Genomic DNA, 27,516 nt, shown 5'->3' with positions numbered 1-27,516 from the left:
GATTTTTGCTTTTGAAAATTTGAAGTTTGGCTTCGTTTCACCTTCATCTTAAACGACTATGGACGATAAGAAATGGGCTGATTGTTACGCCTAGTTGTCTGTGATGGTGTTCGTCAAGGTAGTTGTATTCAAACATTTAGTAGGTACTTGTTTATCCCGGAAACCCTGAGGCACATCTTGAACTACCCTAATTGACTAATTATTCGATAATTTATTGTCCCTCGTTTTCTCGAATACAAACACTATAATCTCTTTACTCGCGAATCAATCAAACAGCTGATGATCGATCGCGTTTAGTGTATCAATTAACCAGCAAGGTGGATCATCTACTTGGAAGCGCCTTTTTAAGCCAGAACCAACAGCGGCACGATTTACAGTCAGTCCCCAAAACACTATTATTAACGAACAATTTGATGGACCTACCACAATCTCGTCGATAGTACGACGACACGATCGATCCGGCTTTTCATGAACGTAGAAAAACGCTTAACATTTTCACCTACAACTGTGTTCGACAAGATCACCATCACTGTCATCAACTTTTATGACAAATCTATCCAATAAATGGGGATGCTATATCTACTCCTAACATGAATCATTAGTATGGGAAATGAATAGTAAAACGATAGGCTCGAGCATTGTCGGAAGGGAGGGTGTGGCAGCTGGTGGACAAAGATGGGGATGCTGCATTTGAATCTATCGGACAAGATCGTTACTAGTCTTAGTCTGGAATATGAGCTAACGCCAATTAGAATCGTCACACTTTGCGCTACCGTTGCGTGGGATTATAAAAGCTTTGATTCTGGTCGTCCGGTAGAACACTAAGTCGGGAATCGTTGAAGCTGGATAATCGATCGCGATCGATAGGTCATTAAAGTGAAAATATAGTGCAATGCGATTGTACCAGAAGATACCGTTGCAAAGGTGCACACTGACGGTGAATTGAACAGAAGAATGTCTTAAAAAACGAATTAACTGTGCTCATTGGTGTTTTTGATGCTTTATAGATTGTGTTATCCCTATTGTTAGGATCGATTACGGTACCATGTGCTACAGTTAATCCAGCATCATACTATCAGCGAAGCAACGATGGCTCGTACAGATATGCATACAACGCCGGTGATGGGTTCAATGCCAGACAAAGTGCAAATGCGGCCAACGAAGTGGTTGGCCAGTACACGCAGTTGCAACCGGATGGAAGGATAGACAATGTCCGATATAAGGCCGGAGTGGGAGGTTTTCGGCCACAATATGGAGCAGGTGGGTTAAACTCAGCGCAAAGAATAATTGTTTTAACATATTTTTTTAAGTATAGATTTTTTACAAAAAAAAATAGTTCACACATGTGTTCTGAAATGCTTGAAGCAAATCAGTCAACCATGAGACAATGTATTATTTCCTTTCAATAATTGTGCGACAAGGAGGAGGAAAGTTTATCTGCTTAGTGAACTCGTGAACCGAACCTACCAGTGAAGTGAAACCGGTCAGAAACGGCTCAAATTAAATAAACTATCAAAAAAAGGATTAAGGTACCCCGGGGCAAGTGGGACCTAAAACATCGATAGTTCAAACAAATTGTGCAATACAATTTTGAAATGTTAAGTCACAATTTGGCAACATATTTACTGGTATGTGCATGAATTTGATCGAATAATTTCGAAGAAAGTTGTATAATGAACCATTAGACGCAGTTACCTCTCTAAACGGGGCAAGTGGAACCCATCCAGTTTCATGCGTCAATCCACATCAGTAAATCAACTATTGTAATAAACGGATTGATAAATCATGAAATTCTAATTTTGAGTAAATATTTGATGTACACAAGGGGTCAACCATAAAATATATAACGCTTTAGGAAGAAAACATATATTTAATGGTATGCTACTTCGCACTTAATATTAACTTAAAATCCTCACTAAAAGCAAAACACATGTTCAAAATATATCATTTTTAAGTTATTGATTGAAAAGTTGTACGTAATTATTCACGAAATTGTAAATATGTGCTGTTATGCATGGCAAAAACCACTTAATGGGATGGAACTGTTTTTCACAACTACAAAATTTGGTACAAATAACAAGTAAAGTCAAATAAAAGTAAATAAGTAATCGTTCTCAAATATCGTCTATATCTTTTTTCAATTTTGAATTCTTATTTCAAAAAAAAAAAACAAAAAAATATATAGAAAAAATTATATGGAAATTACTATGGAAAACGCCAACCTTTTGTGTTCAGTCCTCTATCTCTTCGTCATAATATTTTATGGGAAAGGGAACAATCTCTGCTCATGTGAAATCTTCCCAGCTACAACTTTGCCGAAGACCACATTTTGATTGGACGTCAGGATAAATTGTATTCATAATTATAAAGTGGGTTCGCATTTTGCATACTTCACCAACTGCTCAGCAGGCAACAATGGACCTCCTGGCGGGAAGAATAGATCAAAATAATCCAGGCTACTATGTTCTACAGTAAAAAAAAAGTAATTGAATGATCATCTCTGCATGATCTACACTTTGGAATGAATAATAACAAATTATCCTTACGTCCCATCATGTGGTCTTAGGCAAAGTTGTAGCTGGGAAGATTTCACATAAGCAGAGTTTGTTCACTTTTCTATAGATTATCACGACGAGCAGTTAGATGACTGAACACAAAAGGTTTGTCTTTTCCATAGTAATTCCCATATCAACTTCAAATGGCGTATGCACAACCAAATTTCTTCCAAATCACTTCAAATTTTTGGAGAATTATTTTCATCATAATTGACACCGTTTAAGCATAGGGGAGTAAAAACTTCAAAATTCGCATCAGTCTAATTCTTCTTCATTTTTGTTGGGGACGGACCTGGTGTAGTGGTTAGAACGCACGCCTCTCACGCCGAGGACCTGGGATCGAATCCCATCCCCGAGATAGTCACTGACAAAAATGTTATAGTGACGACTTCCTTCGGAAGGGAAGTAAAGCCGTTGGTCCCGAGATGAACTAGCCCAGGGCTAAAAATCTCGTTAGTAAAGATAAAAAAAATCATTTTTGTTGCATTTACGCTCCCACTGGAACCAAGCTTGCAACTCATTTCAATTTTCTATGAAAACTTTGATGATTATTGATTTATTACTTTGCATTCAGATCAAACTCGGATTGGACTTGTTTGTTGACGGACCCCTCTGCCATCGCCAATGCATTTAACGTATAATTGATAATATTTTTCCAAAAATGCCTAAGGAAATATTTAGCTAGTGCTCTAGGCGTTCCTACAGATGTTCTTTACATGCTTAAAAAAATTGATGTTCCTCCTGAAATTCCTTCAATAATTTCTCCATGGACTCATCTTAAACCTTTCTGATAGTCAAATATCAAAACTATTTTTATATTTCCTTCAGGGATCTCCCCAAAATTTCACTAGTTAACCCTCCTGATATTCATGTGTAAATACATCTGAGATTTTCTTCACAAATGATTCCAGCGATTCCACCATATGTGCTTTCAAACGACATCAGTTATTCCTCCATGAGTTTTTAGGAAAATTTGATCAGTATTGACTTGACGGATTCCCGTCTTAAGCATTCTTTGAGGAATTTCACCAGAAAAATCTCATTGAATTCCACCAATAAATGGTTCGAATATTCCTCCAGGAATTTATCCAGAATATGTCCAAGAGCTTTTTCAAAAGAATGGTGGATTCTAGGAAATTTAAATTCAAGGATTATGAATTTCTCCAATAGTTTTTTTAATATATCAATAAAATCTACTATGTCATTGAAAAAAATTCACCAAGATATAAAGTGGATTCAACTATGAATTCTTCAAACCATTCCGCCTACAATATTTTTTTTCCGGAGTCTATAGATTCATAAATTATTCCAATATTTTTTATCAATTCTTCCGGCGGCCCTTTTAAAGAACAATCCAAAAAAAATCTTGGAATGATCTAGAAGTTACTCCAAAAAATCGTATAGGGATTCGTCTCAAAACCTGAAAAATAATCTTCTCGAAATATCTCCAGCAACTTCAATATAAGTTTATGCAGATTTTTCTCCAAATATTTTTGCAAGTTTCATTGCATTGTTTCGATTTGTAGATTTTGAAGAAGAGAAGTGCTTTTTCACTTTTGAAATTTGCTCCATTTTTACTGGGGCCCTTACTTTTTTAAAGATTTCAGAGAGATCTCATCTCATTCATGAATTTCAATTAGGATTTCTGAGTGTTCAAGAACTCCTCCAAAGATTTTTTAGGAATATATTTGTTTAAGGATTTCCCTAATACATATCTTTAAGGATTTCTTTAAAAGACATAAAAAAATGAAAAAAATAAGTATAGAAAAATATCGAAAAAAAATTTGTAAGAGAGACTTAAAATGCCTGCTAGGGGATCGTTCAAATATTACGTAACGCAACAGGGAGAGGGAGGGGGTCTTGCATTGTGTTACGGTCCATACAAAAATTCGAAATGTTCAATACAAACGCTGTTACGGGGGGGGGGGAGAGAGGGGGTCTAATATAGGAAAATTTTGCGTTACGTAATATGTGAATGACCCCTAGGTCAATAACATCAATTTTAGATCCATTTTCTTATACACGTTGAAAGAAATTTAGAAAAAAAAATGTTTCGATATAACGTAACGAAAATAGAAATCGATTTACCGTTTTATCCAGGTACTGTATTATCAAATCAATATTACCGTAAAATCGGGTGTAATTGATCAGAAGGGTGAAATTGATCATCGTATCACACGATTTCATTTATTCGTAATGGAGCACAAATGTCAATGTAAGCTGCAGTAAATGAACGTTGTTTGTCGTAACTATTGTCGAATTGTGTGTTGTGAAGTTTTTTGCGTTAAAGAATGTTTATTACTATGAAAATAATGTAAAATTTCAAAATCATGCACGGTGCAATATTGACAAACACCTATAAACTTCTATTTATAAGCAAGGATTTGAACATGGTATAAACCTGAAAGTTTGTGAAGATGCTTGATATATATCCCCAAACTAGATTTCATCACCAAAACTCGTACCAATTAGCTCATATGGTTGAAATAATTAAATTTATGTTGGATATCATTGAATTCCTTAGGAAATTGCATACATTTAGGCGTTTTCCGCGTAATTCTTTAAATTTAACTATTCGTTATTTATATAAATATTGCATTGTTAAGAATTTGACAAGCATTTTCGGATTCAGGGAGCTCAAATTTATCAAATAGAGTTGTTTTGAAAACTAACAATAATGGCATTGACAAGTGATCAATTTTACCCCGAAATGAAATCCTCTGATTTTTTATTTTAGAAATGTTTTTTAACACTAAAATGACATTTGTTAGAAAATTTCGGTACAGAAGTCGATGAGGCTTACCCTCGTACTTGTTTTCCTGCATTTAGTTGTTTGGCATGGTTAATATTATAGAAAACAGACTAGGAAAACCGTGAAAAATGATCAATTTCACCCGAAATTACGGTACTATCTTTTGGAATGATTCTCAAAGAAATTTATATTGTACGTTTTACAATATCCTTTACAAATCTTTGGCTTCCCAACAACTTTATGGTCGTTGGTTTTACTTTATTCTTTTTAAAAGTTTCTTACTGAGCTCTTGGAGAGATGTTTGATAGACTCATGTCAAGATTTTTAGTAGACCCAGATTATCCTGTTAGAATTCTTGCATTTTCCGTGGTGAAATACCGACGTGACTTATGGCTATATCAAGAATATCTTTTGATTCATTATATGTGAATGACCCCTAGGTCAATAACATCAATTTTAGATCCATTTTCTTATACACGTTGAAAGAAATTTAGAAAAAAAAATGTTTCGATATAACGTAACGAAAATAGAAATCGATTTACCGTTTTATCCAGGTACTGTATTATCAAATCAATATTACCGTAAAATCGGGTGTAATTGATCAGAAGGGTGAAATTGATCATCGTATCACACGATTTCATTTATTCGTAATGGAGCACAAATGTCAATGTAAGCTGCAGTAAATGAACGTTGTTTGTCGTAACTATTGTCGAATTGTGTGTTGTGAAGTTTTTTGCGTTAAAGAATGTTTATTACTATGAAAATAATGTAAAATTTCAAAATCATGCACGGTGCAATATTGACAAACACCTATAAACTTCTATTTATAAGCAAGGATTTGAACATGGTATAAACCTGAAAGTTTGTGAAGATGCTTGATATATATCTCCAAACTAGATTTCATCACCAAAACTCGTACCAATTAGCTCATATGGTTGAAATAATTAAATTTATGTTGGATATCATTGAATTCCTTAGGAAATTGCATACATTTAGGCGTTTTCCGCGTAATTCTTTAAATTTAACTATTCGTTATTTATATAAATATTGCATTGTTAAGAATTTGACAAGCATTTTCGGATTCAGGGAGCTCAAATTTATCAAATAGAGTTGTTTTGAAAACTAACAATAATGGCATTGACAAGTGATCAATTTTACCCCGAAATGAAATCCTCTGATTTTTTATTTTAGAAATGTTTTTTAACACTAAAATGACATTTGTTAGAAAATTTCGGTACAGAAGTCGATGAGGCTTACCCTCGTACTTGTTTTCCTGCATTTAGTTGTTTGGCATGGTTAATATTATAGAAAACAGACTAGGAAAACCGTGAAAAATGATCAATTTCACCCGAAATTACGGTACTATCTTTTGGAATGATTCTCAAAGAAATTTATATTGTACGTTTTACAATATCCTTTACAAATCTTTGGCTTCCCAACAACTTTATGGTCGTTGGTTTTACTTTATTCTTTTTAAAAGTTTCTTACTGAGCTCTTGGAGAGATGTTTGATAGACTCATGTCAAGATTTTTAGTAGACCCAGATTATCCTGTTAGAATTCTTGCATTTTCCGTGGTGAAATACCGACGTGACTTATGGCTATATCAAGAATATCTTTTGATTCATTATATGTGAATGACCCCTAGGTCAATAACATCAATTTTAGATCCATTTTCTTATACACGTTGAAAGAAATTTAGAAAAAAAAATGTTTCGATATAACGTAACGAAAATAGAAATCGATTTACCGTTTTATCCAGGTACTGTATTATCAAATCAATATTACCGTAAAATCGGGTGTAATTGATCAGAAGGGTGAAATTGATCATCGTATCACACGATTTCATTTATTCGTAATGGAGCACAAATGTCAATGTAAGCTGCAGTAAATGAACGTTGTTTGTCGTAACTATTGTCGAATTGTGTGTTGTGAAGTTTTTTGCGTTAAAGAATGTTTATTACTATGAAAATAATGTAAAATTTCAAAATCATGCACGGTGCAATATTGACAAACACCTATAAACTTCTATTTATAAGCAAGGATTTGAACATGGTATAAACCTGAAAGTTTGTGAAGATGCTTGATATATATCTCCAAACTAGATTTCATCACCAAAACTCGTACCAATTAGCTCATATGGTTGAAATAATTAAATTTATGTTGGATATCATTGAATTCCTTAGGAAATTGCATACATTTAGGCGTTTTCCGCGTAATTCTTTAAATTTAACTATTCGTTATTTATATAAATATTGCATTGTTAAGAATTTGACAAGCATTTTCGGATTCAGGGAGCTCAAATTTATCAAATAGAGTTGTTTTGAAAACTAACAATAATGGCATTGACAAGTGATCAATTTTACCCCGAAATGAAATCCTCTGATTTTTTATTTTAGAAATGTTTTTTAACACTAAAATGACATTTGTTAGAAAATTTCGGTACAGAAGTCGATGAGGCTTACCCTCGTACTTGTTTTCCTGCATTTAGTTGTTTGGCATGGTTAATATTATAGAAAACAGACTAGGAAAACCGTGAAAAATGATCAATTTCACCCGAAATTACGGTACTATCTTTTGGAATGATTCTCAAAGAAATTTATATTGTACGTTTTACAATATCCTTTACAAATCTTTGGCTTCCCAACAACTTTATGGTCGTTGGTTTTACTTTATTCTTTTTAAAAGTTTCTTACTGAGCTCTTGGAGAGATGTTTGATAGACTCATGTCAAGATTTTTAGTAGACCCAGATTATCCTGTTAGAATTCTTGCATTTTCCGTGGTGAAATACCGACGTGACTTATGGCTATATCAAGAATATCTTTTGATTCATTATAAGATCTTTGGAAGGTTTTCAAAAACTTTCATTTCGAGAACATTCATGATATCGTTGTTAGAGACGAACCGGCCTTGGGCCGAAAGTCTCTTTAATAAAGAAAAAAAAAATGATATCGCTACTTGCATAGCACATCTTTTTTACTCAAATCTGGGTAAACATTTACTGCGCACTCCATTCCCAAATTGAACTATGCCAAAAGTTGTAGAATACAGAAAAAAATATGATAAAAGTGCACGTTTGCATCAGTAGGGTTCTTCATTCCGACGTATTTAATACACTTCTCGATTACTTTTTCAAACCGACGTAAGTAACTTCTATACGGTTTTGAGAAAATTAATTCAGAAGAACCACAACCTGTCTTCTAAAACTGTTTTAAAATGAATCACCTTTTTAACATTTTTTCGACGAGTATATTGCTTAAATTTTGCATACAATGAGCTCGCGTTCAAAAACTATGGAGTTCCTATTATTTCACACAGAAATTTTATGACAAAATGATAAGCCGTTTTATTCAGTTAAGGTACAGTGGGGGAAGTGTAGCAGTGGGGTAAGTGGATCATTTGTCAATATAAAGCATAAATACTTGAATATGTTGAATGTTTTCGCACCATTGCTTCGTTTTAGGTTATATTCTTACGCCCACACTGAAACTATTGCAAAACTGGTACTACACGTACACTAACACAAGCAAACTTGTTAGCTGCAAAAAGTAATTAATTTGAAATTTGTTTTCCATCAATCAAAAATTCATTGTATCTCTGTCTAAAATCGAATTCTATTATTTTTTTCGACGCATGGTGAGCATTTCAGTTCTAATTGAATGAATCACAATGAAAAATATGTCATTTTTATAAATAAATACAAATATATTGGACATGGTACACTTACCCCTACTTTTTAATGGGGTGGGGTAAGTGGATCAAGAATAATTATCATTTATTGGCAGACTGCTTACGAGAAATTTAATAAGCTATAATATCCGCAAATGTTGTTTTCCTTTATTTTGTTCCATTCCCAGCTTGAATTTGTCAAATTGGCCATAGAAAATTTGATTTAATCCACCTAAAAGTTTTTTTTAACCTTTCTTGTATAAAAAAATATTAAAAGAATAATAATTTCAAAATTCACACGAAACTTTTCGTGGTTTATCTAAGCTGAGTTGTAAAATAGCAAAATATACTTATTTTCCAATCGAAAGCATCGTATTGTACCTTATTTGACCATATAAATTGTTCTAGACACATATATTCATAAATAAAATAGAAGGATTTCAGTTTGTTATTCAAAAGTAAATGTAACTAATGTTTTTAAACCATGAGTGTTTTTCGAAAATATCTTTAAGAATAATCCTACAATACTCCTGTTTAATTTATGCGTATAAAAGGAAGAATGTGCTCCAAATTTTTCTAGTCACAATGTTTTTTTTTTTGTTCAAATTAGTATGAATTAATATATACATACTTTTTATAATATTTTGATTTAATAAAAATACTTTTTAATTTTAAAGTATTAAAATGTAACTTAAGTAGCACTAATAACAAGAGCGAGGGTAATATCATTCTTATTAAACATAATCACACTACATTTGTTTCGAGAACAGATTTTTTTTTAAAGGTGATCCACTTACCCCACCATGGTGGGCAATTAGATCATTTGGCGCAAATTTTTAAGTGTCTCATACTCAATACATAACAATCAGAAAAATCGAAATAAATGACGATTTGAAGTATAATAGTCCCTTATTTGTTATCCACAGAAAAAAGTTTGAGTTACATTATTCACGTTAGCTGTACATAATAATGAAGTTAACTATTGATTTTTCTGTATCCACTTACCCCACGGTACCTTACTTGCGACGTTTTTCTACCAGTGTAAAATCGACTCAAGTAGTGTTTTGTTTTGATTCGTGGTTAAGTCACTTTGTCTCTCCATACAGCGGGGCGGCGAAAGTAATGGTTAGGTTGCGAAAGTTAAAAATCTTACTTTCGTCGTTTTGTAAATCCGAAAATTAAACGTTCTAAAAGAGAAAAATCGAGTTGGTTCAGAGCGAAACGTGTAGATGTTCGTCTGCGAAACACGTAGGATCGATAAAGTAAGTTTGTATACTTTTATGACTTGAGTCTATATGAATAAGTTTTCGAGACTTGTTGCTTGAACTACAAAAAATAAATGCACCGCAAACGCCATCAGGATAAGACATAACATTGAGCCCAGATAGCCGTAGCGGTAAACGCGCAGCTATTCAACATGACCATGCTGAGGGTCGTGGGTGCGAATCCCGCTGGTCGAAGATCTTTTCGTAAAGGAAATTTATACAATTTATACAAGTAGCTTTTTCAAAACATGTTTGATAAACTCAAATCCCTTTTGGAGCAGAACAGGATAAATCCCATCCGCTCCTGGAGATTTGAAAGGAGCAAAACTATTAAGTGCCCATTGAATTGATTCAGTAGTTACGATACTGCGAGCCGAGGCCAGAGACTCGTAACTACATGAAAAGACATTTGGTTCATCCGTAGATGCTATGTCCACACATCCGGGGAAGTGTTTATTAATAAACATTCTACAACTTCTTCATCAGAAGAAGTAAAGCCACCATTAGGTAAGCGAATTTCGTTCACTTGGAAATCCTTTGAACGAAGCAGAACGAAGAGCCTTCTTGTAAGCCTTGCGAGCCGACTTGAACGACTCTGATCCAGTTGAACGGCGTCAGTTCCAACTCCTTCTACATTGTTTCCTGAGTCTAGTTAGATCGGAATTCCACCATGGGGTGACCGCAGACCGCAGAGGACATGCTTCTTCAAAAGCTTCCATAATGTAGGATGTTGTAGTATCAACGGCATCATCCAAATCACTTGGATTTTCAATGGACGGAGAATATCCATGAAATTTGATCGCAACCAATTCAGTGTAGAGTTCCCAGTTTGTTGACCGGTGATTCCTAAAACGCAAAGTCTGCGCAGTTACATTTGAATGTTCAAAAAAGATGTAGCGATGATCAGATAACGATTCCTCATCTGATACATGCCAATTCGTCAACTCATGACTGATTCTATTCGAGCAGAGCGTTATGTCTAACACTTCTTCTCTATTAGATACCATGAAGGTTGGGCGATTGCCTATGTTAAGTACTACTTAAGTATTCCATCAAATTGGAGCCTCTCAAATTTATAACTGAGCTGCCCCAGATGATGTGATGAGCATTGGCATCACTGTCCACAATCAGCGGAAGGCCTTTTGTTACGCAGTGTACGACAACTCGTTTGAACTCATCCGTTGGGGATGGTTCATCATGTGGTAAATATACCGAGCAATAGACGTATTTCCTGTTGAAGTCACCAACAGAAACATCGATTGTGACAGCACATACATCTCTGGTAGTTAACTCAGAAATGAGTGTAGCAACGATTGCTTTATTAACGAGCACGCATGCGCGGGGCATGGAGCGCGAGTTTGCCATTTCAAGTTTGCTGAAAGTAGCAAAAACTGGATCCACAAGATTACCTAGATAGAAGTTCCCTCTACGAAAGTAGGGTTCTTGGACTAGCGCCACTTGGGCTGTACCATTTTGCATGAGTCTGCAAAGATTGATCGTTGCTGTTCTTTTATGCTGAAGATTAATCTGAGCTAACCTAACCGTAGCCACTACCCAAACTAGGCAGGATTAAGCTTTTTGCAATCTCAGCACGAAAAAGACCAGCAGCGAAAAAAACAGATCGGTATCTATTGAACAGTGGTGCATTTTGAACTGAACGCGAGCCAAAAGTGAACCGAGCCCGAGCCAAATTTGCACTTGAACGTAGTAGTCAATGAACTTACAAGCAAGAGTTTGCCGCTGCTCAAGAACGGCCCGTTCAGTTCACAATAATGATTGGAGGCCCCACTTGAGAAATGAATGTATTAATCGTCGTTATGTATCATGAATATAGAAATCATATAGCCCTTGATATTATACATATCAAAAACATAACTTTGACCTAGATTTTGTCGTAAATCAGTCAAAACTTATTGCGTTCATTTTTGTTGGAATAGAGGTAGTGTCGCACCTCAGGTAGAAGAATCGTCGGTTGAGAAGCATGCGTCGTCGTAGGTAAAAGTGTGGAAGTTCGTTGAAAGAGGTATGATATTTGTGTAGGATATTGGTTTGAATAAAGAGAGTTGCAGCTGCTGATTGAGGTATCAGTCAGTTAGCTGCCCAGTTGAAGGAAACATCTACTGTATTGTATTTCTTTATGATTTGCAATCGGATGTGGACGGGCTAGCCTCGCTAGGATCTGCGTGGTCTTAGCGGACTAGCCTTTCAACAATTTTTCGGCTCGCACGGGTTCATATTTTTGAGCTGCTCATTGTTCAAGCCTACTTGATCGTTGCGTTCAGCAAACTGAACTGGAACGCGAACTGAACGCGTTCAAATGCATCACTGCTATTGAAAGTCACCAAAGGCGAAAAAGCACATAATACGCTGTGTAAAACGCATAATGCGAAACCATATAGGTGAAAATTTAAATTAAATAGCAACATATTCATAATACCAACCTTATTTAGCTTCAAGCTAGAGACTGAAGAAGAGCAGCCGATTATCTCGGAGAAACACAAGATCACCTGCGCCATTGCTCCGGGTAGCACAATACTGCAGAGGGTGTCCTGGTACTCCACAGGCTCCGTTAGCGGTTAGGATAAATTATGGTTACACCATAAATTAGGGGTCACCTTGTTACCGTTTGTAACAATAAGCCTGTTAGTTTGTAAGTTTTGTTTTTTTCTATTATTATTATTTATATGTCTCCGTGAAATTTTAAATTTAAATTCTATTGCATGCCATAAAAACACCCCTACACCTGATATAAATTTAGTACACTACACTACAATAAAAACTAGCTATAAGTAAATGTATAACAGTTAGAGTTCAGTGGAGGAAAAGTAAGAGAAAAAGACTACCCAACGATAGAGGGATTAGGCATCGGAGAAGGATAGATTCGGTCTATTTCCTATAAGGATCCAATTCGAAGTGGACGTTAGAAGTTAAAAGAAAGTTAAAAGGAAGTTAAGAGAGTTAAGAAAGAGAAGTGAGGAGCGAAGAAGCGAATCAGGTATGCCTGTGACTGCAGAAAAATTGTTAGACCCTAAAAGGTTATATTCATGAATTTAGGACCCGTGGAGTTTAATTCTGGAAACTCCTTCCGGATTGAGTCCCTTAGAGCCCACTAGGGCATTTGAATCCAGGTTGGTAGTAGAACGAAGCCTGCCCCAAGACCAAGTGACCGAGTACGTAGAATCCCGTGGCCGACGACCCGGTTTCGAAGGACGCTAACCTCCAGGACGGGTCGTTTTTAGGAGTCGAGGCCAACGAGCGTCTATTCCCAGCACCCCGTTCAGCTTTTCCACGCTGTCAGTTCCGTCGAACCTGCTCCGTAGTATACCGTGCCACCATCCCTGCAGAGATCCCTGAATATACCGGCCGGTTAGGTAATTAGATATAACGACACTACACAGCACACCCACCCACACAGATATGTACATTGAGGGCAATATACAGGCTACATTATAAATCACCAAAGCTTTCATTTACACCCATCCCAATATCCGAGGTCTGATTAGCCTAATAGAGTACTCCAGCCGACCTTGAGACCAGAGAGGTGCTCCAGATCGCGCTAGCCAAGAAAAGAGGTCCTTGACGCACCCAACCTCAAAAGGCAGGCCGTTGCTTAGCCAAGCTTGCCGAGGTCTTTGTCCTGGCAGCCCACGTGTTGTCTATTGATGAGTAGTGATTGACGATATCTTCTTTATGGCAACACTGCCTCCGTTAAACGGCGTCGGCGAGACGCGCGAGTGAAGAGTAGAAGAAAATGTTCATTGTTTCATTCCAAGTTAAGCTATCGAATAAAGCACACGTAGTGAAAAGTTTGTCCGTTTTTATTCTCTTCCACGGTGACGCGAATCTCGAGTGGTTTTCTCCGGTCGGTTATCCGTTCCGTTCGGATTGTCCGCTGCGTAGCCTGCTGGTGTTGCATATTCCCACAGGTTATGGTGCCCAGGACAGTGGAAGAAGATCTGAGTGAAATTCGATAGTGCAAAGCGTGCGAGAAATTTCCGGCATCCGCCATTTTGGCTGATGGCCGATAGCGTCGGTACAGAAAAAAAAAGTGTTTCGTTGGTGTGCGGTTGGCGTGATCGTTTTCGACACGAACGAGTTCTTTCGGTTCGTCAGTGGTGTGGTGGTGTACGATCCATCCGATTGCAACGTAGCAGTACGCTTACGGTTGTGTGCGTGACGAACGGAGTGTCGAAAGTCGACAGCGCAGCGCGTGTGGTTGTGTAAGAACAAACCGAGTGAATGTTTTGAGAAGTCGAAATGGCTGAGAAATTCCTGTTTTCACGGTTAAACAACCAAAACTACCAAACGTGGAAAACACGAATGGAGATGCTCCTCAAGCGGGAGGACTTGTGGTTTGTGGTAGTGGACGCGAAACCTAACCCGTTGACGGATGCTTGGAAGAAAGCAGACCAAAAGTGTGTGGCAACAATTGTGTTGTATGTTGAAGACAATCAATTGAATCTCGTGAAGAATGCCACGGAAGCCCAAGCAGTGTGGAACGCGCTGAAAACCTACCACGAGAAGGCAACTATGACGTCGCGTGTGTCGCTCCTCAAGAGAATTTGTAGTTTGAATATGAGTGAGGGCGGTGATCTCGATCAACATTTGCAAGAGCTCGAAAGTCTCTTTGACCGGCTAACGTGCGCGGGACAGGCAATCGAAGATTCTTTGAAAATCGCGATGATTCATAGAAGTTTGCCCGATTCGTATAACGGTTTAGTTACGGCACTGGAAAGTCGTCCAGACGCCGACTTGACGATTGATTTCGTAAAACAAAAGTTGTTGGACGAATTCCAACGAAGAATCGAACTGTCGGGTGTGCGGTCGGGTGGCTCGAACGAAAAAGTGATGAAGGCAAAAGACAAGAAGAACAAAGTTTGCTTTCATTGTCAAAAGCCGGGCCATTTTAAGGCACAGTGTCGGTTGCTAAAGCAACAACATCGGTTGTGGGGGGATCGGTTGTGGCTACCGGTGTAACAAGTGGCAACCTGTACCTGTTGAAAACGGCAGAGCATGCAAAGCTGGGAAAAGTGATGCAGCACCTGAAGAACTGCCAGCACACCTGGCACAGGCGGATGGGTCATCGGGATCCAGCCGTATTGGAACGTGCCAAGGAGCTGTCGGAAGGAGTCGACGTACAGGATTGCGGAATCAGACAGGTTTGCGAACCGTGTCTACAAGGTAAATTGCCTCGTAATTCTTTCCCCAAAGCGTCATCGCATAGATCGAGTCGTGTTCTAGACCTCATACACACAGATATGTGCGGCCCGATGGCGAACGTAACACCCGGAGGTTGTCGGTACATTCTGACCTTGACCGACGATTTCAGTCGTTACTGTGTTGCGTTCTTACTTCGACAAAAGTCGGATGTAGCGGGGTGTATTAAACGGTATGTAGCCCATTGCAAAACCCGTTTTGGACGACCGCCTTGCATCATACGGTCAGATGGAGGTGGGGAATTTATTAATCGAGAATTGAAGGAGTTCTACGATCTCGAGGGTATCCAGTCTCAGGTAACCGCCCCATACTCCCCCCAGCAAAACGGCGTCGCTGAACGCAAGAACCGGACCCTGCAGGAGATGGCGTCATGTATGCTGCTGGACGCCGGGCTAGCGAAGAAATATTGGGGAGAGGCTGTTATGACGGCGACCTATTTACAAAACCGTTTGCCGTCTCGTTCCGTGAATCGTACACCGTACGAGAAGTGGTTCGGTGTTAAACCGAATCTCAAGCACCTTCGTGTATTTGGGTCAACAGCTTACGTCCACGTGCCCAACGTGAAGCGTGTGAAGTTCGATGCGAAAGGCCGAAAGCTTGTGTTCGTAGGTTACTGTGAGGATCGAAAGGCATACAGGTTCCTGGATCCGGAGGATGACAGCATTACCATCAGTCGCGATGTTTATTTCATCGAGCAGAAGAACGGGTCATCGTCCAATGGACCAGGTGGCACCAGCGAATCAGACGTTGTGGATTTGGACTGGCCTGGTTTGACAAGCATGGATGGCAAGCTTCAGATGGAACCGGACAAAGACCAGTGCTCTCTTCAGGAGGAGCAAGCAGAATCCGATGAAGAGCTTCACAGCTGCGAAGAAGACGAGGCTGAAACGGGACAGGAGGAGATCGCCAGTGGAAGCAGTGCTGCCGGCAAACGCTCTACGCGAGGAAATTTGCCAGTACGGTTCAACGATTACGTCGTGGATGTTGCTATGGCCGTGGAAGCAGAACCAGCGAGTTATGGCGAGGCAGTCGCTGGACCTGAAAAGGATTTGTGGACCGAAGCCATGCGTGAAGAGTTCCAGTCGTTAATCAAGAACAAGACCTGGAAGTTAGTAGACCTACCAGCCGGGCGCAAACCGATTGGCTGTAAGTGGGTTTACCGTCGTAAAGAAGACAGCGAAGGGAACATCACCCGTTTCAAGGCGCGCTTAGTCGCGCAAGGCTTTACACAGCAGTATGGCATCGACTATAGTGAGGTGTTCTCTCCTGTGGCGAGTCAAACAACATTGAGAGTTTTGTTGTCGGTGGCGGGCCACAAACAGATGGCAGTGCAGCATTTGGATGTAAAATGTGCATACCTGCATGGAAAACTGACGGAAGAGATTTTTATGCAGCAACCGCCAGGTTTTGTGCAACGAGGTAGTGAGAAGAAGGTTTGCAAACTCGAGCGCAGTTTGTACGGCCTAAAGCAGAGTGCTCGTGTTTGGAACGAGACAATTCACGGACTACTGGTTGACTATGGATTCGAACAGTCCAAAACTGATCCTTGCTTGTATACAATGGTAACAGCTGAAGGAGCCCGAACATATATGATCATCTATGTTGATGATATGGTTGTCGCTAGTACCGACGCAAGAGATATTACAAGACTGGAAGTAGCTTTGAAGAAGAAAATCGAGTTGACATCACTGGGAAAAATCAAACATTTCTTGGGGATTCGAATCACCAGAGACGTCGATGGTTATTTCTGTCTTGATCAGCAAGCGTATATCAGGAAGGTAGCAGCACAATTCGGTTTGGAGCATGCCAAAGGGTCGAAGCACCCGCTCGATGTTGGATACTTCAAAAGCCGCGAAGGAAGCAACAAGTTGCCGAATAATAATCGCTACCGCAGCCTAGTCGGGGCGCTACTGTATATAGCTCTCAACACTCGCCCGGATATAACAGCAAGCGTCACGATCTTGAGCAGGCAGACAAGTGAACCAACTGAAGTGGACTGGAGTGAGCTCAAAAGAGTCGTCCGATACTTGATGAAGACTAGCAAATACAAGTTGAAGTTGGCAAGCAACAGGAAGAATCCGGTCTCGCTACATGGATATTGTGATTCCGACTGGAGTGGCGATACTGCAGATAGGAAATCTACAACGGGATATATATATTCCAGCTAGGAGACGCTACTGTGTGTTTGGTAAGCCGCAAACAAACCAGCGTGGCTCTCTCAAGCATGGAAGCAGAATACGCAGCATTGTCAGAAGCATGTAAGGAGTTACTTTGGCTACGACGACTGTTGGAGGATTTTCAGGAGATTCAATCGGAGCCGACAATAGTTTACGAAGACAACAGAAGTTGCATCGACTTCGTACAACTTGATCATCTGTCACGTCGATCGAAGCATATAGATACCCGGATGCATTTCGCTAAGGATCTTGCAGAGAAAGGTGTTGTTGTGCTTCAATATTGCAGTTCAGAAGAAATGAAGGCAGACATGCTGACCAAGCCTTTGGGAAGCGTAAAGCTGAAGGTTTTTGCGGAAGCTATTGGATTAGTGGTTGCTGATTGAGAAGATTGATAAAGAACATATCGAGGAGGAGTATTGATGAGTAGTGATTGACGATATCTTCTTTATGGCAACACTGCCTCCGTTAAACGGCGTCGGCGAGACGCGCGAGTGAAGAGTAGAAGAAAATGTTCATTGTTTCATTCCAAGTTAAGCTATCGAATAAAGCACACGTAGTGAAAAGTTTGTCCGTTTTTATTCTCTTCCACGGTGACGCGAATCTCGAGTGGTTTTCTCCGGTCGGTTATCCGTTCCGTTCGGATTGTCCGCTGCGTAGCCTGCTGGTGTTGCATATTCCCACATTGTCCAACCTAGCAGTAACAACCTGTGAGGTGGACTTTTACCACCGGAACAGGCAGTCCGTAGTGTTAATTCTTAGCCAGTTGAAACAACCGCTACCGACTATCTACTACTACTATACTATCTACGCGGCTATCTAGGCTGCTCGGGAAAAGGAGGTTAATATTGATGATTAACTCCTGACGTGCCCAAGCAGCCTTGCATCAAATCATCCCGACGTATTTAATACACTTGTTGTTTGAACTACAAAAAATAAATGCACCACATACGCCATCAGGATAAGACATAGCCTTGAGCCGTTATCACACTTTGAAGGTGCGCGATTGTCCAATAGAGTCTGTAACTGCTGGTTAGCTCAGAGGGGAGCCTTCCTGAGACTCCCTGAAACATGACCTCAGGGTCGGCATGCTTACTCATTACAATTTTTCGCGAGGTAGGGAATGATCGCACTGTCACACATAAAACTCACGTCACATTGGTTTCGACACAAACTACATTTATTCCGGACTTTTCCGGCCTTTACTTTCACAGCTTTCCCACTTTCTTAATCTACTCTAACCTGTCCTTTTCTTCTAACTTCTTCGGGGCCCCTCTTCTTCCACCATCCATCACCACGACCTTCTCCATTGCTGTGTCTACGATGATCGTCGGCTTCTCTCCTACTCCTTCCATTTTGGGATGACGATGACGGCATTTCTGGACCTCATCCATTCCCCGGGCCTCCGAGTATGGTGACGGACTCGGTCAACGGCGTCTTCGCCGGAACTGCCCAACGTAAAGGGGGGGTGGGGGTTGGTTGATGAACCACCAGAACCGAAGTTCTGTCCAAAACAGCGGGGCTCTGGGAATCCAGAAATTTGCCATTAGATTCTAGAGTGGCATTGGGAGACGAACCTTGTTACTTGCTGTTCTTCTCCGCACGACACACTTCACCACTATCTTTTCCACCAATTCACACTGCTGGAGCAAAATTAAATAAACCTTATCGGTTGATGGTTACTTGATTAGTCACGTGATGCTTCTTAGGTCACTGTCCTTGAACGTACGGTCAGTGACCTAGACATTTCGGGAAACATCGTATCCGTTAGACGGTCCATATTGGTTTAATGTCTCTTTTCCCGTTTTGGCTACCAATCTTATCCTGTTCGTCGCTCTGGTGGTGGGTATTGGAAACTGCTTTAATGCAGTTGATGGTGAATGATGGTATAGTACGGTGGACTGTTCTACTATGGCCTAACATGGGTCTAACTGACGGAGAAAACTGCACAACATATACGGACACTACCTGCACTGTCTTTTTACAAAATTTACGATTCACTTACAAACAAAATCTCAAAAATACTCTACACTGAACTACGAACACTTACAAGTCCTAAACCTTGGTTCCAACTTTAGTACCAAACGCTTAAGTTTAGACCAGAAAAAAAGAGTTTACTCAGCTTTACCACCACATAGTGGTCAAAGTTGGTAGTTTTCGATGAGGGACGTTCATAAATCAGAACATGGTCGATTTGTGATTCTTTCTGTTGTGGTGTTACGATTGGTCTTATTCTTGGAGGCGAAGAATCAACCAGTCGCATAGTTTATCACATATGTATAACTGACTTATGTGCGAACGATTCTTCACTTCTGAACAGTAGAAATAACTAATTCCACCAATTATCTTATGTTTCTCTTTCATCCAGCATATTCACCTTACAATGGTGCTGATTCTGGACAACGTGCGAGACAATATGCTGGATACGGTGTTTATGGAGGTGGGTCAGGCCCTTTCGGAACTCGGTCGCTGAATGGTGGATCGCAATTTGGCTACGGGGGATATTATACACCTGGATTCCATAACAACGCCCAATCGTATGGAGGTCTTGGCGGTGAATCTTATGATGCCCGATCTTTAGGTGGTGGATCTCTAGGAGGAGGTGCAGTTGGCGCCGGATCATTAGGTGGTGGACTTGGTAGTCGATCACTTGGAGGTGGATATGTAGGAAATGGTGCAGGTGCAGGTGCCGGTGGACTGCAAGCTGGCGGAGGTCTTGGTTCTAATTTTGATGGTAGTTCCTTAGGTAATCATCCTCAAGGGGGATCACCGAGTGAACCAAACAGCAGTTCTTTGGGACCTGGATCGATCGCTAGTAGGTCGCCTATTGGGGGCTCTCTTGATGCAGGCGCACTCAATCGAAGAACGCCTGCTGATGGAACATCTGCGCTTGGTTCGACAGATGGTATAGGTTCTTCCACTGGCAGCAATCCGTTTGGAACAAATGCATTTGGACGAAGTCCCCAGCAAATTGGATCTGTTTATGGTGGAATTCCCAGTTATGCTACAAATCCTGCGCTTGGTAGAACGTTTGGTTATCCTCGTATACCTTTAGCATTTGTATACACTACACCTCGATCGTTCATCGCGCCCTCAGTTACCTCAACGCCAATAAACGGAGTAGGGACGAATCGTTTCCCTAACAATGATGGCAGAAGCACTACTCGGGGAAACCAATTCCAAGATGACGCTGGTATTCGTGATCTTGGTGCAGCCGGACCAAACACTGGATATCGTCCAACCGGTGGTAATGCTGCAACTACCCCAAATGGTCTTCCGAATCAAATTGCATCTTCCTCGCAGAATTCGCGTCCCGGGTCTCAAACGAATCCCCAGAATGACGGCACATACAACTTTGCATACAGAACTCCGGATTCTACGAGACAGGAATCAGCCGATGGCCAAGGAAACGTGCATGGTTCATACGCATTCCGTAATGCAAACGGCAATCATGATCTGTCTTTCGTAGCTGGACCAAATACCGGATTTCAACCCACGGGTGGTAGCCTAGCTGTTCCGAATGGTCTCGGACAGGGAAGATCTAATGTTAACGGGTCACCCGTTTCACCAGTTGCCTCAACTGCGGTACGGAACGACAACAATGGTGGTAATGGCCTCGGGGATCCATCGAGACATGGTTCTGGAATCGGGCAGAACAATAATGGTGCTCAAAACAGTGGTTCCAATGGGGAAGCGTTGAATGGAGGACGATCTGGTAATGATCAACGTTTGCTAAGTGATGGAACCGGTTCTGGAAGTGCAATAGGAGGAAATCTCGGTGCAGGAGGACCTAATGTGTTTCAGCAAACTGGGCTACGTGGATTAGACGGTAATTTGGGTAGCAGCGGTTCAACGGGTAATCATGGAAACGGATTAGCAAATACCGGGTTTGGAGGCAATGGTGGGGGTCCGTTATCCAATGGAAATGGGCAATCTGGCGAAGGAACTTTTGGAGGAAATTCAGGATCTGGAACACAATCTACAACTGGGAACCAGCGATCACCTAGCAGTGGTTCAAGTTTCAACAGAGGAAATGGGTTAACTAATACTGGCTCTGGTGTTAATGGTGGAGGATCCTTATCTAACACGAACGGCCAATCCGTAGCAGGCAATTCGGGTGGTCATGGAACACAATTAACGGATGGAAATTCAGGGTCATTATCGAGCACCAGTTCAACCTTAAATCGTGGGAATGGGTTTTCAAACTCCGAGTTCGGAAATATTGGAGCTGGATCGATATCTAACTCGTACGGTCAATCTGTTGGAGAAATTTCTGGTGGAACATTGGGTTCCAGTAGCGGTTCAACGTTGAATCGTGGAAATGGTTTAACAAACGCTGGGTTCAGGAATAACAATGGAGGAAGCTCCACGGGGAGTTCTAGTTTTGGCACAGCGTCGGCCAATTTATATGAAGGCGGAAACGGATCATATGGGTTTTCCAACGACGGCAGAAAAACCCGCCAAGGAAATAGGAATGGAAGATTAGATGGACAATATTCGTATCTTAGTGGTGGAAGCCAACAGAGTCTGCGTTATCGGGTAAGACCAGAGACTAGTTTTGAGGCAGCTGGAGCAACAAAAACTGCTATTCCAAAATAGTTTGCTTAGTATTCGATCCCAACACCACATGATTTTATTTGTAATAATAAACCCTACTGCTGAATTTAGCAAGTGTTTCATTCATTCTATGAAAGCCTTGAAGGTACATAAATGTACAGTTGCCTCAACTGCGGTACGGAACGACAACAATGGTGGTAATGGCCTCGGGGATCCATCGAGACATGGTTCTGGAATCGGGCAGAACAATAATGGTGCTCAAAACAGTGGTTCCAATGGGGAAGCGTTGAATGGAGGACGATCTGTTAATGATCAACGTTTGCTAAGTGATGGAACCGGTTCTGGAAGTGCAATAGGAGGAAATCTCGGTGCAGGAGGACCTAATGTGTTTCAGCAAACTGGGCTACGTGGATTAGACGGTAATTTGGGTAGCAGCGGTTCAACGGGTAATCATGGAAACGGATTAGCAAATACCGGGTTTGGAGGCAATGGTGGGGGTCCGTTATCCAATGGAAATGGGCAATCTGGCGAAGGAACTTTTGGAGGAAATTCAGGATCTGGAACACAATCTACAACTGGGAACCAACGATCACCTAGCAGTGGTTCAAGTTTCAACAGAGGAAATGGGTTAACTAATACTGGCTCTGGTGTTAATGGTGGAGGATCCTTATCTAACACGAACGGCCAATCCGTAGCAGGCAATTCGGGTGGTCATGGAACACAATTAACGGATGGAAATTCAGGGTCATTATCGAGCACCAGTTCAACCTTAAATCGTGGGAATGGGTTTTCAAACTCCGAGTTCGGAAATATTGGAGCTGGATCGATATCTAACTCGTACGGTCAATCTGTTGGAGAAATTTCTGGTGGAACATTGGGTTCCAGTAGCGGTTCAACGTTGAATCGTGGAAATGGTTTAACAAACGCTGGGTTCAGGAATAACAATGGAGGAAGCTCCACGGGGAGTTCTAGTTTTGGCACAGCGTCGGCCAATTTATATGAAGGCGGAAACGGATCATATGGGTTTTCCAACGACGGCAGAAAAACCCGCCAAGGAAATAGGAATGGAAGATTAGATGGACAATATTCGTATCTTAGTGGTGGAAGCCAACAGAGTCTGCGTTATCGGGTAAGACCAGAGACTAGTTTTGAGGCGAATAGGGCTACAAAAACTGCTATTCCAAAATAGTTTGCTTGGTATTCTATCCCAACACCACATGATTTTATTTGTAATAATAAACCCTACTGCTGAATTTTACAAGTGTTTCATTCATTCTATGAAAGCCTTGAAGGTACATAAATGGCTACAATTGAATTCTTGGGGAGCGTTATTTCTGCATCACCATTTGCATCAACATTAACTACGGTTCCTGTACATGTGCTCTGTGAAACTTCTCCGGAAATGATGTCACAATATTGACCCTGTGGAAGACACGTATGGTACTGTTGCGTGATCGTGTTTTCAGAATTGTTGAAGACGATGAAACCCTTCTCTCCGCGACAGAAAGCGAACGTGTTTTGTGTCGCTTGTATATGGTCCAGCGATGAACCAGCTACGAAGTTCTTGAATTGGATCATCTTCCTAATTTCTGGCCAACGGTGTTCGCATACCCAGCCGTTGCTACATGAGTTATTCGCTGCGAATCCGGGTGATTTTATTACTTGAACGGTATCTTGCGGGGGGCCTTGATCTGGATCCGAGAAATTGTATGAACTCATAACCCGCGCAATTCCGTAATCGGTGGCAAGAGTGAACGCCACTGCCTGGATGTACTGCCGTTTTGTCTTATAGGTCAAGATAGAATCACCTCCGGCTCCATGACCTCGTTGGTTATCGTGATTATCTACGAACACCAGAGCCTGACTTGACGGAAGAAGAACCCCAGCTGAACCATTCTTCGTAAGCAATTCTAAGGCATCCGCATTGGTTGTTCCTCGAAAGACACCTCCCACTGCAATACACCAATTGAACTCCGTTACAACTCCAAGATTGGTATATTCTTTACTGAAAAGTGTAGATAACATTACACAACTACGTTTTTGTATTGTTACATAATTACTTACGCTGAAACGCCTTCAGTACCCAAATCGATCACTTCCTGAAAGATAAAAGGCCTTGCACCAGGTGGAAAAAGAAACATTGCATTGACTGGCTTTAGGCGAACATAAATTGATTTAAGATCTTCTGGTCGCATATGTTTGCAAGCGTCCATCCTGAATCCTGCCACTCCAAGATCGAGGAGATGATTCAAATATTGGATGATCTTGTTTTGGACAAATCTATTGGATTGGTCCAAATCCGGAAGCGCAGCTAGCTCGCAATTCCGAACATTAGTCGCATTATTGTAATCGTTGATCTGGCAATCAGCGTGGAAGTGGGACCTGTTGAACGGTACACCTGGATAATCCCTAGCCTGCGGATCACAAGTTGATCCAGCCGTCCCATACAAAGGCGCTGAAGCCCCAGGAGCAGCCATGTGGTTGACTACTACATCCACGTAGATTCGAACGCCGGCTTTCATACAACGCTTCACCATATCCGAGAATTGCTTCTCGTTACCCGATCGTGACTTTATTTCGAAAGATATAGGTTGATATCTTTCCCACCAAGCTCGTGATGGCGATACCAAGTACTCGTTGATCGGAGAAACCTGCACACCGCCATACCCGTTAGGTCCCAGCACATTCTCACATTCTTCAGCAATATCGCTGAATTTCCACTCGAACAGGTGAACAATTCCCGAATGTCCTGGGAAGAAGAATGGTTGATTGCGAAGTGTAGTGTTGAGGCTTTGATCCTGCATTAAATTGGGTAAACTTTGGGCAATATTTTTCATGGCAGAAGTTATGTTCGATAGCATTTGGGTCATCGACTCAATTCTATTCTGCATTTCATGTTTGATGTCGTTGGATATATTCTTCCATATTCCAGAATTGGCAGCGGACTTAGCATAGTTAGCAACGCTATTAGCAATGCGAGATACATCGGGTAAAAATTTGTTCACCTGATTAAACATCTGCCCGGGGTCGTTGATGCCTTGATTAGTCATATTTCTCAAAGAGTTCACAAAAGGACCGAAAACATCACTCGGGTTTCCGAAACTCGGTATTTCTGGCACCTTAGGTATTTCTGGTACACGTGGTACCCCTGATAGTCCTGGTATGCGATTCAGCACCTCGTTGATGGCATTTCTGGCGCCACTGGTGCCCTCATTCGCTTGATTGCTATTGAAATTCTGATTGTTGTTGGAGTTCGCATTTGTCGAACCACTTGAACTTGTCGGTCTTGCAAATCGAGAGAATGCTGACAGAGGATTAGTAAATTGCGGTATTTTTGGAAGATTACGTTGCACATTATTCGCTACGTCCCTAAACCTTGAAGCAATGTCCGAAATACGATCTACCGGATTTGCAGGCGCGAATGAAGCGTTGAACAAAGGATTCGAAAGTGAAAAGCCCCCAAATCCACTAGGACCAAAACTGAAGCCCGGCAATTGGGCATTGGTCACCACTAAGGCACTGTACAAAATCACCAATAACTGCTTCATTTTGCTGGCCGAGTATGGAATAAGAAACTAACGAAATTGTTTTACCAAACCGTACTTTTATAATAAGGTATCGAATGTTGTTTTCTAAGCTGGAGCATGTGGATCGATCTGCATATTCTATCGATGTTTGCTATCGTATTCTTTGCACTTATTAACTGATCAACTGTGTCATTAAACAGACTGAATTTTAAATTAATCAAAACGTGACTATTTTATGGTCGTTGATATCGTAGGAATATTCTTACATCATAAGCGTATGTGTGAAAGATAAATGAATTTTAAATTAACCTCAGATACATTGTGTTACGGGTCTTTGTAGCTTAGTGAACGAACTGTGAAAAGGCCATACTGAATGTAGATGAGTTATGTATATATCCATTCCCGTTAAGTATCTACTCAGTTTTGTTAAGTGCTAAGTACACGATGGGTATAAAGAAATTCATTTCAAGTGCTACATCTGTTTGTCTGTGGAATCAAATACAACTAGATGAATGCAAAATGGCAGCATTAGCAGAAAGATCTTTTTCAAATAGAGTGATTCGCCCATTATTGCGGTATTTGCAATTATTATGGTATAAGAATTAAATCCTAATTATTAATCGAAAACTCTATTTTATATGGATATTATATGGTGTCTCAGTAAGTATTGGCACGGCTTTGATAATGAAAATCACAATATTTTTTCAGATAAATAGTTTTATGTTTTCGTATTTTTCCTTGAGGTATTTTAAATGCTCCCTGATAAAACTTTGTTTTATAATATAGCATTTAACATTGATATTTTTGATTTTAGAAAATCGATTCTTATCCAGCCAGCACTGCCCATAACTGCATAACAGTCACATTCGACATTTTTGACAAATTGGAGTTAATGCCATGGAGAGTCATCACATGAAAAATACTTTCTATTAACTTACTAAAATCTGTGAGATTGTTCTAGAAAATTCGAAAAAAATACCAAGTTGTTTTGTCACATTGGCAATTGTAACCGCATAACAGTCACATTGAGATTATACATGAGCCTCAAAATGTAGTAGCAACGAAATTTCTATCAGAATTATTTTCTTACTATTCATCCAATATGCGATATGAGTTGTACAAAATTTCAGCCTCAAATAAGCTCTTTTGAATTTTTAATGATTTTTTGAAATTTTAGTTTCCTCCCATACTGCAGTAAAATGCAAACTTGGTATCCCATTTACTCAATGCCTACTTTTGTCGAATGTTACAAATATGCAGTTATGGGCAGCAGCACGGACCCTACTTTTATGTTTTGTTGGAACTTAACTAGTAATTAATGTTTTAATCAAAATCATTCGATATGATGAGTTCAAGTGCATTGTATCTAAGATGTTCCACAAGAAATCATAGCTTTTCAGGTACTTTCAATGTAAATGGAAAAAAAATCATTTCAAATTTACTTATCTCAAATATCTATACTTTTGGACAGACAACAAAAATGTTAGATTTTACATTTCTTTTCCACGTATTTTATACTATTTAACAGACACAACTGTAACTCTTTAAGTCTTTACAAATGTAATGAAATCCTGGAAGAGAATTCTCAGAAGAAATTTCTGCGTAAATAGGGTAATGTAATTTCGGCCTGAGTTCTTACATTATCTTAAGGTTTACACAATTATAGAAAGGTATTGTAGCAGGATTCTCTGCAGGACATTGAAAGGATTCTCACACAATACGAGTAAAGATGAACTTGTGAATTTTCGGCAGTTTTTTCTGTTTGTAATGAAAGTTTATTGCATGCAAAATTGTATGATAT

At 40.2% G+C, this 27,516-nt stretch overlaps 2 protein-coding genes across 2 annotated transcripts; one reads left to right on the top strand and one right to left on the bottom strand.

The window, feature by feature from the left end:
• Positions 1–756: 756 nt before the first annotated feature.
• On the top strand, positions 757–22,298 carry LOC5568294 (uncharacterized transmembrane protein DDB_G0289901). Its single transcript, XM_021841407.1, has 3 exons — positions 757–937; positions 1,008–1,260; positions 20,000–22,298. Exons 1-3 carry the CDS (start codon positions 893–895, stop codon positions 22,228–22,230), a joined length of 2,529 nt encoding a protein of 842 aa, XP_021697099.1. The 5' UTR covers positions 757–892; the 3' UTR covers positions 22,231–22,298.
• Positions 22,299–23,374: 1,076 nt separating this feature from the next.
• On the bottom strand, positions 23,375–25,788 carry LOC5568295 (alpha-amylase I). Its single transcript, XM_001652122.2, has 2 exons — positions 24,253–25,788; positions 23,375–24,193 (listed from the first exon to the last, which is right to left on the bottom strand). The coding sequence occupies exons 1-2, from the start codon at positions 25,734–25,736 to the stop codon at positions 23,464–23,466; spliced, it is 2,214 nt and encodes a 737-aa protein (XP_001652172.1). The 5' UTR covers positions 25,737–25,788; the 3' UTR covers positions 23,375–23,463.
• Positions 25,789–27,516: the final 1,728 nt, after the last annotated feature.

This window comes from Aedes aegypti, chromosome 2 (assembly GCF_002204515.2).
Source record: "Aedes aegypti strain LVP_AGWG chromosome 2, AaegL5.0 Primary Assembly, whole genome shotgun sequence".
In the NCBI taxonomy this organism is placed as follows: Eukaryota; Metazoa; Arthropoda; class Insecta; order Diptera; family Culicidae; genus Aedes; species Aedes aegypti.
Note: the sequence above shows the minus strand (reverse complement) of the source record. Positions and strands in the feature narration are given on the sequence as shown.

Excerpts from the sequence above, each read along its gene's own strand:
- LOC5568295 (XM_001652122.2), bottom strand. The coding sequence starts at position 25,736 with ATGAAGCAGTTATTGGTGATTTTGTACAGTGCCTTAGTGGTGACCAAT. Across the intron at positions 24,194-24,252 it reads GGTACTGAAGGCGTTTCAGC|TAAAGAATATACCAATCTTG; the intron begins GTAAGTAATTAT and ends TACACTTTTCAG.
- LOC5568294 (XM_021841407.1), top strand. The coding sequence starts at position 893 with ATGCGATTGTACCAGAAGATACCGTTGCAAAGGTGCACACTGACG. Across the intron at positions 938-1,007 it reads TGCAAAGGTGCACACTGACG|ATTGTGTTATCCCTATTGTT; the intron begins GTGAATTGAACA and ends GATGCTTTATAG. Across the intron at positions 1,261-19,999 it reads TCGGCCACAATATGGAGCAG|CATATTCACCTTACAATGGT; the intron begins GTGGGTTAAACT and ends TCTTTCATCCAG.